At 32.1% G+C, this 13,277-nt stretch overlaps 1 protein-coding gene across 3 annotated transcripts in view; it reads right to left on the bottom strand.

Moving 5' to 3' along the window:
- The window catches only part of LOC142325503 (1-phosphatidylinositol 4,5-bisphosphate phosphodiesterase epsilon-1-like), a 1,691,101-nt gene that overhangs the window by 913,146 nt on the left and 764,678 nt on the right, over positions 1-13,277 (bottom strand). For all 3 annotated transcript variants that reach the window (XM_075367353.1, XM_075367348.1, XM_075367349.1), the window contains one exon: positions 8,748-9,577. In XM_075367353.1, coding sequence (XP_075223468.1) covers positions 8,748-9,577 — 830 coding nt within the window. The remainder of the gene's footprint in view (positions 1-8,747; positions 9,578-13,277) is intronic.

The raw sequence follows: 13,277 nt of genomic DNA, 5'->3' as shown, positions 1-13,277 counted from the left end.
GCTTTTGAAATGTGGTGCTATGGGAGAATGTTAAAAATCAGATGGGTGGATAAAGTGACAAATGAGGAGGTATTGCGGCAAATAGATGAAGAAAGAAGCATTTGGAAAAATATAGTTAAAAGAAGAGACAGACTTATAGGCCACATACTAAGGCATCCTGGAATAGTCGCTTTAATTTTGGAAGGACAGGTAGAAGGGAAAAATTGTGTAGGCAGGCCACGTTTGGAATATGTAAAACAAATTGTTAGGGATGTAGGATGTAGAGGGTATACTGAAATGAAACGACTAGCACTAGATAGGGAATCTTGGAGAGCTGCATCAAACCAGTCAAATGACTGAAGACAAAAAAAAAAAAATTATATTTTTCTTGTAAAATGTATAGATATATTGAACTAGATTACAGACCATAAATGACTGTTCTTTTAAGTTGCATATAAAACTTACAAAAACTACTTAATATATATCAAATACTTAACATAAAAAGTATTATTACAATTTCCATAACTAATTTTTTAACCCTTTAAGGTCCTTGTATACATTTATACAGGATTTGGGGGGATGATATGCTTCTCCTTCGTTTTTAAGGGCAACGGGAGCCCGAGTACTCTCCAACCATGTAAATTTAAAACAATATTTGTTTCGGTTCCGCCTGGTAGCTGATGAGCTGTGCGTCTGCGGGGAGGTCCAGTCAAATGAGCATGTAATATTTGACTGCCCTGCTGTTGGGGGTACCAGTGACCGTACCACCCTGGAACTTAGAGGTCAAGGGGAAAATTGGCCGCTCATAAATGGCGAGCCAGTGTGGCGAGAGCCGCATTGTCGGACCGTGGGAGTTCCTCGACCAGGTTGCGTTGTTCAACCAACATCAGTATATTAGTTAAGGGTAAAGTATAGTGACTCCTACCGTGCTGATCCAGAAATAATGGCTGGCCACCAGCCAGATAAAGTTCTAAGCGCTTTAAATGGTTGATAGGTACTAGCTGGCATTCAGCGACCTAGGCGTGACAGGAAATTACTGTATTTTTAATATATCAACAAGGGATGCGCCGCCCCGGTTTAGTTTTGTTGTATGACAAGTGGGCCGTTGGGACACGTAAGCAGGTGGTGTATGGCACCTCGCTTAGTCCGCTCACGGTGTTAGGTAAGCTCACTGGGAGCTATTAGATTATTGCTCGCTAAACTGCTTTTGAAGTAAAGTAAAGTAGTAGTAACGGACATTCGGTCATATGCTGTAGGGCGACCGAATGGGGTCGTGGCGGGAGAAATGCCAGTCAACCAGTTAATGCTACAGTTAACCAACCCGTTAAGGGCGGAGTGAAGATATATGCAATAATCAATAAAATGATACAGGTTGATAACCACATGATAACAATGTTGAAGACAATTCTACTGAGGAAAGAAGGAGCGATTTTTAGTAACTAGACATCTAAGGATATTATTTATTGATTTGTTTGGAATGATTAGTTCTACTCAATAATCAATATTACGGAGAGTCCAAGTCCATACTTGGTGGGTATAAATAGATTTTTATTATCTCGGCTGCAACTCTATTGATGCTTAGCCATAAAGGAAAAGTGTGGTCATAGATAAAAATTTTAGGTATAGGCTTATGACAAATGTTGATTTTCAAAACCTTCTCTGTCCAAAAGACACAAACGGGTTATAAAACTTTTTCGAAAATGTATGTACGTATGTAAGTCTGTATTTATTTTTGCATCTCCGGAGTTTGGCCTGGCTCAACAAAAGTTAATCAAATTAGCTCAAAAAATTTCCACATTTGGGGCACTTTTGGCATTAAATTTTGGAGAAAAGTAAAAAAAGAGGAGGAGAGATTTCTTGTAAAGGTTCATAGAAAATGGAATTTTAATATCAGATGTTTTTTAAAAGTAAGGTCCATTTTGAAATAAAAACATAACTGAAAAGTAACAGCAAAAGTTATTTCTCATAAAATCTAAATTTATTTACTACTTTTCCAACATAGCTGCCATCAACTTTCACATTTACAGCGTTTCTTCATTTCCTCTGTAAGAAATTCCTTAAAAGCAAGCAGTAACGTCATTTTGGGAATTCGTCGACATTGTCAAACCTTTGAAATGCAAGCCACTGTTTAAGGTGAGGAAAACTAATAAACGTTAAGAACTAAGTCAAGGCTGTAGGGTGAATGATTGAACGAAATTATTCCAACCGCTTCACTGTCTGAGGTATTCTGTATCGCTGAAGACTGTCGTGCAAAAAACTAAATCTCGCGGGATGGCATCTCATGTCTTGTTTTTTATAGCTCTTCTAATATTTTTTAAAGATTCGCAGTAGTAACGGCATGCACAGTAATTCAGCGATCACCAAATTTGAAAGAAAGTCGCACTTATTGTCCCCCCCCCCCCCGAAAAAACCAGTCGCTATAAGCTTCTTTATCGAACGTCTATGTGAACTTCTTCGGTCAAGGAGATCATGAATGCCGCCATTGCATTGCATGTTGCTTTGTTTCGACTTCGAATAAGAAGTCTTTTTATCTGCGGTTAACGGCAGATAAATTAACACCTTCATTTTCCTGACGCCGCAAAAACTGATACATTAAAGCAAGACATTTTTCTTTCAGTGTGCCGATTAACATCTTTGGTATCTATGTGGCACACAATTTTTTACAGCCCAGTTTTTCAGCCAACACTTTATAAATCAGAGATCGTGAAACGCCAGGAAGTATCAAAGACGATTGTCATACAATGAAGCGCCGGCTTTCTCGAATTTTTTCGTCAACTTTTTCAATCAAATCATTCGATTTCACCGACGGCCGATCGCTACGTATTTTATCATGAACTTTCGTTTGCCCTTTCGAAATGATCGGCACCACTGTGTTGTTTTCTCACAGTATTCTGCCCGTAAACGTCACAAAACTGCCTGTGAATTTCAACAAAAAAATTATTTTTGAAATGAAAAATTGGATTACTCCTCGTACTTCACACTTTGGGTTCATGAATTGTAGCACTAATTTTAAATATTTGTTTATATTCAACAAATTACAACCTATATTAACCACAGTCGTATAGGTAACGAAATGTAATTTATTATGGTAATTTATTTTATGGTTATTTATACCTAGCTACAACTATTCAAATTTTATTATTGCGTCTTGATTTTTACTTCCATGTACGAAGCAAAGGAAGTACAGTGATTGCAAAAAATGTCGGTTTCCAGATTTCAACGGAAATATCTATTTTGACTATCCCTGAATCCATTTTGACTACGTTCGGCGTGACGTTTGTACGTACGGACGTATGTATCCCGCATAACTCAAAAACGATTAGCCGTACGAAATTGAAATTTTGAATTTAGGACTGTTGTAACATCTAGTTATGATTCTCCCCTTTTTATTGCATTCCCCCTTTTATAATCGACTGGACCAAAAGTATCCAAAAAAGCCCAAAATTCAAACAATTTGGATTCTGAACTTTTTCTTTACTGCAGTAATGAGCCCTCACTGAGAGCTTTTCAATGATATATCTGTGGTAATATTTTGATCGGTTCCAAAGTTATAGCCAAATAAAATTTTAATTAATAAAATATTAGAATCTTACAAGGAGAAGGAACATTGGTTCCAATCCGACTTTATCTACTTCTTATTTTTAACTTTTTTTAATTTAGATATATTGAATTATTAATAGTTACTTTTGTAAAAAAAAACAAATTTTTTATTATTCAGTTATTATATTAAACATTTATTATTATTATTATTTTACATATATTATAATGAAAATTATAATATATAAAATATACATATTATATATTTATTATACAATTGTAAACAAATTTTTTTAACTAATTTTTGTTTTTTTTTTAATTAAACATACTGATTTATTAATAATTATTAACCACTGACTGTAAAAAAAAGTGTATATGTAATTTAATAGGCATACAAGGATGTCATGTAGTTTCTACATAGGATTTAAAAAAAAAATTAAATCCATTACATGAGTAAAAAACCATTTTCTACGTTTATTATTTATTTGATAACGAAACATTTACTCTAACATATAAATAGAAGTAGTACATAATTTCTTCTTGCATTGTTGAACTACAAGTAAGTTTTAGCGTAAGAGACAATTATAATTTAATTATTAAATACAAGGAGACATCTAATTGTAATGAAATAAGAAAATAATCAAAAACTACAAAGTAACAGTGTAGATTATAAAGATTACGCTGTATAATTAATTAAAATGTACATATCAAATTAGCTTTTCAAGACATTTGCCATATCATTTACAAGATTCTGAAACGAAGTATCTTCCTTAATATCTATTCATTTTGTACAAACTGAAATGGGGTACATACTACTCGACTACGTACTAATACTGAAGCATCGTACGGGTAGTGCTAAGTGCAGTACCTGAACTTTTAGAACTGTCGTTCAAGTCGGAAAACGAGACCTCTCTAAATCTGAGAGCAAGTACTATTTACTAAAGCAAAGTTCTCGAGGATATAACTTTATCAATTCCATTGACAAAACTATGAAATAAATATTCCTGGATTAATTATTTTTAAGATTGCTTGTAGAAAGTTTTTTTTTTACGAGATTTAGAATATATTTTATTATAGTTTACTGAAGCTGAACTAGGGAAAGAATTTTATAGGATGGGAGTTTTTTCTAAAGTTTTACCTTCATATTTTTGTTTTAATTCTTAATTCTAATTGTTATGTTATCTTCCTTTACTTGGACTATGAATTAATTTATGAATTTATTCTACGATTTAATTTTTAATTTCTAATTTTATTTTAATTTTACTTATGTGGGTGATGACAATTGAAAAGTTTATCGATACTCCAAAAAAAAATATTTACCTAAATTTTAAATCTAATCAATACACACAAAAATCACAAGATAAAAGTTATATATTTGTAAAAAAATGTTCTGACGTTTATGTAGTCTTCAGACATAAAAATTTATAAATTAGAAACAGTAATCTCAAGAAGAGAAAATTCCTTTTGAATAGCGCAAAAATTTAGCGCTAATGCAAATATATTCAAAACATGATTTCCTTATTCAACACATCTTTTATTATAAAGGTAGAAATAATAAATATAAAGAAGACATGACCAAAGTTTAAATTTCTAAAATAAAAAATCTATTTTATAATCTAAAACATTATTAAAATCGCACAAGAGGGCGAAACTTTTGTTAAACATGCGTTTTTAACGGTACGTTAGCGATGAATGAGATGAGATCGGAAAACAGGAATAACCAACCATCCACTTTAAAGTTTATGTTTTCTCCAACCAGTTTTTCAGCTACTGCTGGGCCTGGGTGTATGTGTACGCGTGTGTGTGTAGAGGCAAATGGAATTTCCGCTATCGGCTTAGTAGCTTCGTACGCAAGACGTACGTAGCTGCAGACGTAGCGCAATGTAAGTATAAATGTATCGGTAAACATATAGTTTTGCACAGACTCGAGTCGACCACGCCTGAGACTTGCAGTTAATTGAACCCAATCATCAAAGAACACTGGTATTCACCACTGTTCTTTGTTTTTTTACCAGTGTTCTCAATTTATTTTCATGGACATGAAAATAATGAGTCTAGCATTCAAATCCATATAAAAGCAACTAATTACCTTTACAAGGACTCGAACCTTAGAACTCACGACTGCGAAAATCAGCTGATTTTGCGATGACGAGTTTAACCACTAGACTAACCCGGTAGTTAGCTATCAGACATTAAATATGATTAAATGTTCATGAAAAAAAACGTTTTAATAAATTATTCTAGTGCATTATCTCACTATGAAACAGAAATAACTTCAGGAAAATTCTCCAACTGGCAGTGATATAAAAAAATTTATATATCAAAATTTTTGTCCGGAAAATTTTTATTTACAAAAAAGAACCTTTAACTTTCGTTTATGGTGAAATGAGAATAAATTAAATTTTTTTTTGGAATAAAAAGAATTTTGGGACAAAATTGATGATATATTAACTTAAAACATTAAAAAAAGTAGGTCCCCAATACCCCCTTCAGAAGTTAAAAGAAAATTTTTAAAACCTCAAAATGTTAATCCAAAAAACAAAAACTACTATATCTATACGAAATTTACTTTGTTATATTTGTAATTTTTTTTTAACAACGTTTTACTTTAAATAAAATTCTAATTTTTTATACTTTGATTTATTTTCCGTTGGTTTTAGTTATTATCAATTTCTTCAAAATAATATCCTCATTTCGAAAATTTTATTAATATAAAAAAAAAAACGTTATTAATAAAATTATTATTTCTATTTAAAATTACAAAGAAAACCAGAACTTAATCAATATTTATTAACGTATAATGTAGCATTATTTTCTTCTTAAATATAACTGTATAGGAATAAAATTAAAAAAAACTTTTTAAACGAATTTTATAAAATTAGTTTACATTAAGAAATCAAAAGGTTAAACATAAAATAAATAATCGAGTCACGTAGAACAAATAAAGAGCTATTCCAAATGATTACTGAAATAAAACAGAAAACAAAATTTCTCTCTAAAAATTGTTTACAAAAGATTTTATTTAAAATCTAAACAGAGATGGACATTTTAAACAACCGCCCATTGACAAAATTTTAAGCCAGGAAAAATTTTTAACAAATTTAAATTTCAAACAGTCTATTGGATAATGGTCTCCTATCGTTGTTCCGTAATATAGGAAGTTACCCAAATACCTATTTCTGTTTATTGTGTAAAAATTATCGTTTATATACTATTTTGTGACCATTTTTTAGTAAGACGATTGGTACTGTACTCTAGTTCTAAACCTTCTTTTAGTTAGCCTTATGTATCCTTAATTGCTTCATTGTCTTGATATATCGATTATAGTGTCCATTCTAACGATAGGTCTAATTTTATCTTTAAATTGAGTTATAGCTAAAAATGTGCAGCATTAACTTGAATAAAAATCTTACAATATTACACTACACATTAAATTGTTCAATATTGACAAAAATTGAATACGTAGTATCAGTCAAAGCATTAGTAGAAAAATCGAAGTACGCAGTTTTTCACTTCAGTATAACGTTACATATACATTATTATTTGTAACCGTATCAATTCCTTGTGGCTGTAGGCTCTTCATAATCACACTCTCTAATTCCTATTCAGAATTTTGTAGCAAGTAGAAATTTCTATAAAGTTTCCTGAATATACGGCCTCATTTTATATATATAATTAGCATCCGTTGCGGGTTTACCCGCAATATTTCTTTTTAATAGGAAACTTCTTTTTTTATAAATAAGAATTTTCAAACAAGAATATTGTCTTTTTATTTTCATTAAATCCCCGTCCCGGCATTTAATGAATTTTTTTTTTTTTGTGGTGCTAGAATAAATAAGCTGCTGCATGAACTTACTCTAGTCCAAGAGGAACTCCATCGGGAGATCAGCTTTAAGCTACAAGCTATTCCCACGTCACTTGGGACCGACCGAAGTAACGTCCTCTAGGCGGTTACCGGTTGTTCTCAAGTGGTAAAAAAATAAAACCACATAAAATTGTTGGCCTCCGTGGTGCGAGTGGCAGGTGGTCTCGGCCTTTCAACCGGAGGTTCCGGGTTCGAATTCCGGTCAGGCACGCTATTTTCATTCTCTAAAGCAATACCTAACGGTGGTCCCCAAGATTAAAAAAAAGACCATATAAAATTGTTCATGAAACAGTCCTTTCTTAAGTCAATGCCGCCAACTTCAACTGTTTTCTTCGATTCTTCGAGACTTGTCATTTTTAACATCCTTAGCATCCGTCGCGGCTTCACTCAAGCTATTTGGTTACTTGCGTTTCTAGTCGTGGTCAGAAGATATTTATGGCTCGTCCTTTCCGCCACTGTCCCTTAGATCCCATTGTTTTCATTAAACTCATATTTTTTAGAATAATAATAACACGAGTAGATAAAAATTAATTTTGTATTGACCAGAGCTTTTACACATTAATACAAACTGCAACAAAAGTTACTTTCCCCCTAAAAAAGTTAAATGCCACCCTAAAACCTACCGTACCTGGCCCATGAAACACAATTTTCCCTACTCGTAGAATTTTGTAGAAATTTCTAACCGCTTATAAAATTTTCGCAAATATATGACCTCATTTTTTCACGTTTTCATTTTATATATTTCCTTACAACGATTTGATAAGAATAAGTAATTAAGTCTTTTAGTATAAATGTAAGATAAATATTATAAATTTACAAGAGTAAGTTTTCATTTATTTCTTAGTTCCAAAATTAATTCAATTGTATTTTCTACATTCTATTATACTTTATGTAGAAAATATTTCACGAACGGATCAACTGTTGCTACGAATGTACTGCTGTCTACAGGACCATAGTTCAAGTCCAGTTAAAGATAGTTACGTTTAAAAGTGAATTGCGAATTGAAACCCTGTCTCATAGGTGAATTTATACAATCATTACGCTTCAAGAACAGTACTGCTTCCGCGATTTTCAACTTGAAAGACACGGTAAACAATAGAATTATAGCAGGCGTACAAAAAAATTGTGTGGAAGTATAATTTAAAAATAATAATGAAAACAGAGGCGGCGGTATATTAAAGATTCTGGAAGTTGTAACAAAAAACTAGACTTCGGCTACTGTCATATATGTTCATATGAAAATAACGAAGATATGTGTAGAGTAGAATATTAAGCAGAACTACAAAAATAAAATATTTTTTGATAAGGTTAGTTATTAATCGCAACGAATGAAAAAATTAAAAACAAATAAAAAAATTGAACTAACCTGAAAATTGACGGAAGCGCCATATTTCAGAAGCAAGTAGACTAGAGTAGCGTTGCCTTTAACAACAGCCAGGAACAGCGCGGGTAAAGTGAAAAGATATTGTCTCGTATAAACACCGGCTATTCCAGAAAGTTTTTCTTCAGGTAAATTAGGATTCAATTTTAATAGAGGTCTCGACGGACTGAGCAGTTCTTCACCAGGACATTCTAAGTCATCTTCTTCATCCGGACTACTAAGAGAACTAACGGAACAACGAGATGGTGAAGTCGAGGAACTGGATGAAGACGAAGAGGATGATGAAGATAAACTTGAAAAACCTTCCGTTTCAAATGATGCAAGACGTCGTCTTTCGTGTTCAGCAAGAAGTGTTGCTACATCGACTTGAGGTTCTCGAGGAGATTCCCCGGTACCAGACGGTTTCTCATCGTTTTCGACTTGCTCTGTTTCTCTCATCGATAAATTTAACAAAATACTTTTGAATATCTCACTACTTCGCCGCAACTCAGCGATTATACTCCTCTCTTGAGGCGCTTTGGCACATGGTACTTCTTCAGGTGCTTGCTGTCTAGCGGATATGAGCGGACTGGATTTAAGAGAGACGCTTCTTCTCTCTTGTTGCCACGATCCTCCACTGCTAGGTCGTAGTAGATCTGAATTACTTTCTAATGAAAACGATCGTTGGCGAGCGACGACTGAAGGAGCAGATTTCCCAATAGCAGGGCGCTTCTTTTTGCTAATATCGCTAGAAGCCGGTGAACTAGGAGTCATTGGTGGTACCCAACTTACTCGGCGAACTGGGACACTGCTACTCGGCTCCGGTATTTTATTGCCTGTAAACAGAAAAATAAATAAAAATTTACTTCACACGTGAAAAATTACAAGGATTATCACAAAAATTAGCAATTCAGAATAAAAATCAGATAAAACAGTTAATTATTTATATCTAAAAGAATACATTTTTGTTTTTCGGTAAAACAAAAGCAGAATATTATGGGAAAATGTTTGTGAAAAAAATAAAAAGTTTTTATTACATTTCTATAAAATGTTTTCGCATACACAGAAAATTACAATATAAAGATTTCTATCTCTAGCTGTCTCCAAGGTAATCCCTAAAAGGCTCGTTCAATGGTAATACAAAACCATTTACAATTTACTGAGCTAAAATCAATTTTGATTACAAGTATGATTCACTGGAATTTTGTATAAATGAGGTTTTTAGAAATAAAATTTATATTATACTTAGAAGGAAATCAGAGCTAATATATACCAGTTAACTCAGAATTGCATGGAATAACTATAATTTTTGAAGGTTTATAAATACCGTTACAACACTTTTCTTCAGAAATAAATAAAATCTTGTTTCCCGACCAAAAAGAAATAAGTACATTAAATTTGATCATTATCACTTCGTCGTTCAATATAGATAAATAGCATAATTATGTAATTTATTTACAATTAAAGTAAAAACACTAATTAAGTTAATACTAATTAGTTTCTAAGTATAGTTTTTTTGCTTCTTTAAACCAAAGAAATTATTTTTTCTTTTTGAAGAACAGATAACCTCAGATTAATGTTTGAGGTTTCTTAATTAGTTTTTTAATGCAATTTTAAACTTTTTTTATTGATCTTTGTTAAGTCGTTAATAAGTAGTTTATTAAAAAAGAGTAGCAATCACTTATAGAAACAGATTATCCAGCGATGAAGCTTTATTCTTAATTTATTATTTTATTCGTTATTTATTATTGATTTCGTACATCTTTATTCTAAACTAATCTCAAACATCGCGACCGACTGCCACGGATCATAAGTACGGAAACTCAACAACTTTACAACCACTCCAGATAGTACACTGTAATTTTCAGGATAAGGCATCGGTCAACTACTTTACCTTTTGACGTGAAATAGAATTTCAATCCCTTCTTGGGGGTTGTCCCGAGGGTTAAAATTCAAATATTTTAAATGGTAACACGCTTTGTATCATAGATCATTTTAAAAATATCTTTAAGACAAAAATAGTATAAATAAAACGTTGGTAAATTGCCTACTCCCAAAACGGCGTGGGATAAATTTTGGATTTTGAAAAAAATTATAATGATAATTTATGGAAGTGATGTTATAAATAAATTTATAAAAAATTGATTAAATGGATATTATATAATAAATTTATTAAAAAAATGTTATTTAAGCATAACGTTTGCTTATTTACTTACATTTCCTTTTAATAAACGTAATTAAATAAAATTCCATCCTTCTGTTGTTTGACAGTAAGGTTGTAAAATGATGAAACTAACCCACCGGGTTGGTCTAGTGCTGAAAACGTCTTCGCAAATCAGCTGATTTCGACCTTTAAATCCTAGTAAAGGAGTTACTTTTGTACGGATTTGAATATAAGATCGTGGATGTTGGTATTCTTTGGTAATTGGGTTTTAATTAACCACACTTCTCAGAAATGGTCGACCTGAGACTGTACAAGACTACACTTCAGTTACACTCATACATATTATCCTCATTCATCCTCTAAAGTAACACCTGACGGTGATTCCTGGGGGCTAAACAGGGAAAAAAATATAGGCACTGTCAATTGTCCAAAAAAAAATACTTGCCCATACATTTACCTTTTTTTTCTTTTTCCTGAGATGTGTGAATTGAAATCCAGCAATCAAAGAATATCGGTATCCACTACTTAGTATTCAAATCCGTGTAAGAATAACCGACTTTAATAGGATCCTATACATTTACTTAGACTGGATAATGTGTACGTGCCCCACGACACCAGTGTGGCTTAATATCAGTCCAGTATCGATTAATAAGGCGATTTTCGAGTACACTCCCATTTTAAAAAAAATTGCCCTCCATTAACTTATGTCGTTTAATAAATTACGATCTGGGGAATATTTTTCATCAAAATTTAGCAGAACTCAAGATCGTAATCATGTTTATTAAGTTCTTGAACCGAATTTGTAGGGTTTGAAAATTTTACTTTTTAATGTTCAGCTTACTAAACTTTGAATCTTATGTTCTCGTGCTGCGGTTTGAGTCGAGGAATGAGAATTTTCAATAAATTCTTGCATAATCTCTAACGATTTGTTATTATTCGTTGCAGATTTAGACCTCCCTTCCTGGTTTGTTCCTTATTGTTAATGCTCTCTGTTTCTTTAAATCATTTGACGGTTTTTGTCACTGTATCTTTTGAAATAGGGTTACGATTATTAAATGCTGCATTGAACAATTCACAAACTTCATTATACGACCTAACTTTCACACGATTACCAAAGCCCCTCATCAATAAAAGTGTGACCCTCTCCTGCTCACTAAGTGATCTGTTGATAGCAATGTTAGCAGGTTGCACAGAAAAAAATTTAAAAAAAGGTAAAATGGTGGTAAAAAAAAGATGGAAAGAGAAAATGGGAAAGGGTAAAAAGGAAACTGGGAGAGGGTTGATGGAGAATGGTGAAAGGGAGAAGTTGGAAAGCGAAAAGGAGAAGGAACATAAGTGAAAGGTAAAATTTTTGACGTTCAGTTTTTTAATTTTTTTATCAAATTTTCATTGTGTTAATTTAAACTCTCTCTCTCTCTCTCTCTCTCTCTCTCTCTCTATATATATATATATATATATATATATATATATATATAGCAATAGCGAAGCATTGCCGGGTCTGCTAGTATATTATAAATGTAAGGAAAAACCTTTAAGGAAATTTTTCAAAAATACTCATCTATAGGTTAAGGTTTTTTTGTAAATCTAAGATCCCCTTCAATAAAGGCTAAAATAAGAAAAAGAAAATTTTCAAAAACTTCTGAATTTTAGGTACGTGGACTATAATTAAAAAAAAATTATAGACCTTTCTTTCTTTAAACGTTTGAAAAAATTTAAACTGAGGAAGATAAAGCAAAAGAACAAAAAACATGTATTTTAATTTTAGTATTTTAGTGGGGGTTGATTGTTTGAAAAAAAAATTTTTGGTTTATTTATACATGCAATGTAGGTTTTAATAAAATTTTTAAAATGCCTCTGAAAAAAATCGAAATTGGTTTTTTTGCGATATCCCCCATCCACTAAACTAAATGTAAAAAAAAAATAATATAATCAATGACCCCTTTACCCTACAGAAATGTTTGACCCAAATTGGAAGAAAATTGGTTCAATCAATCCCGAGATGCCAAAAACAGTGTGATACACACACATACATACGTACGCACATACACACATCCTTTTTTGGTCTAGAAAACCTAGATGGACCCTAACACGTAAAAATATGCAAAAACCCGATATCCCATTTTTGACATAACCCACCATACTTTCCGTCTTAATATAGCTAGCTACATTCGCCGGCAAAGTCATAAATATAATGTTAGTAGCAAATAATATACACTTTTGAACTATATCTATTTAATTTTACTACTATTTTCATTTGCAAATTATAAATAACTGTGCATTACATTCCAACCACCCCCTCGCATTTTTGTCATCATGATTTCCAAAAATTTGGCAATATTACATCATTCATAATTAGTAATGATATAATAAAG

This window comes from Lycorma delicatula, chromosome 5, assembly GCF_047948215.1.
Source record: "Lycorma delicatula isolate Av1 chromosome 5, ASM4794821v1, whole genome shotgun sequence".
NCBI classification, from domain to species: domain Eukaryota; kingdom Metazoa; phylum Arthropoda; class Insecta; order Hemiptera; family Fulgoridae; genus Lycorma; species Lycorma delicatula.
Note: the sequence above shows the minus strand (reverse complement) of the source record. Positions and strands in the feature narration are given on the sequence as shown.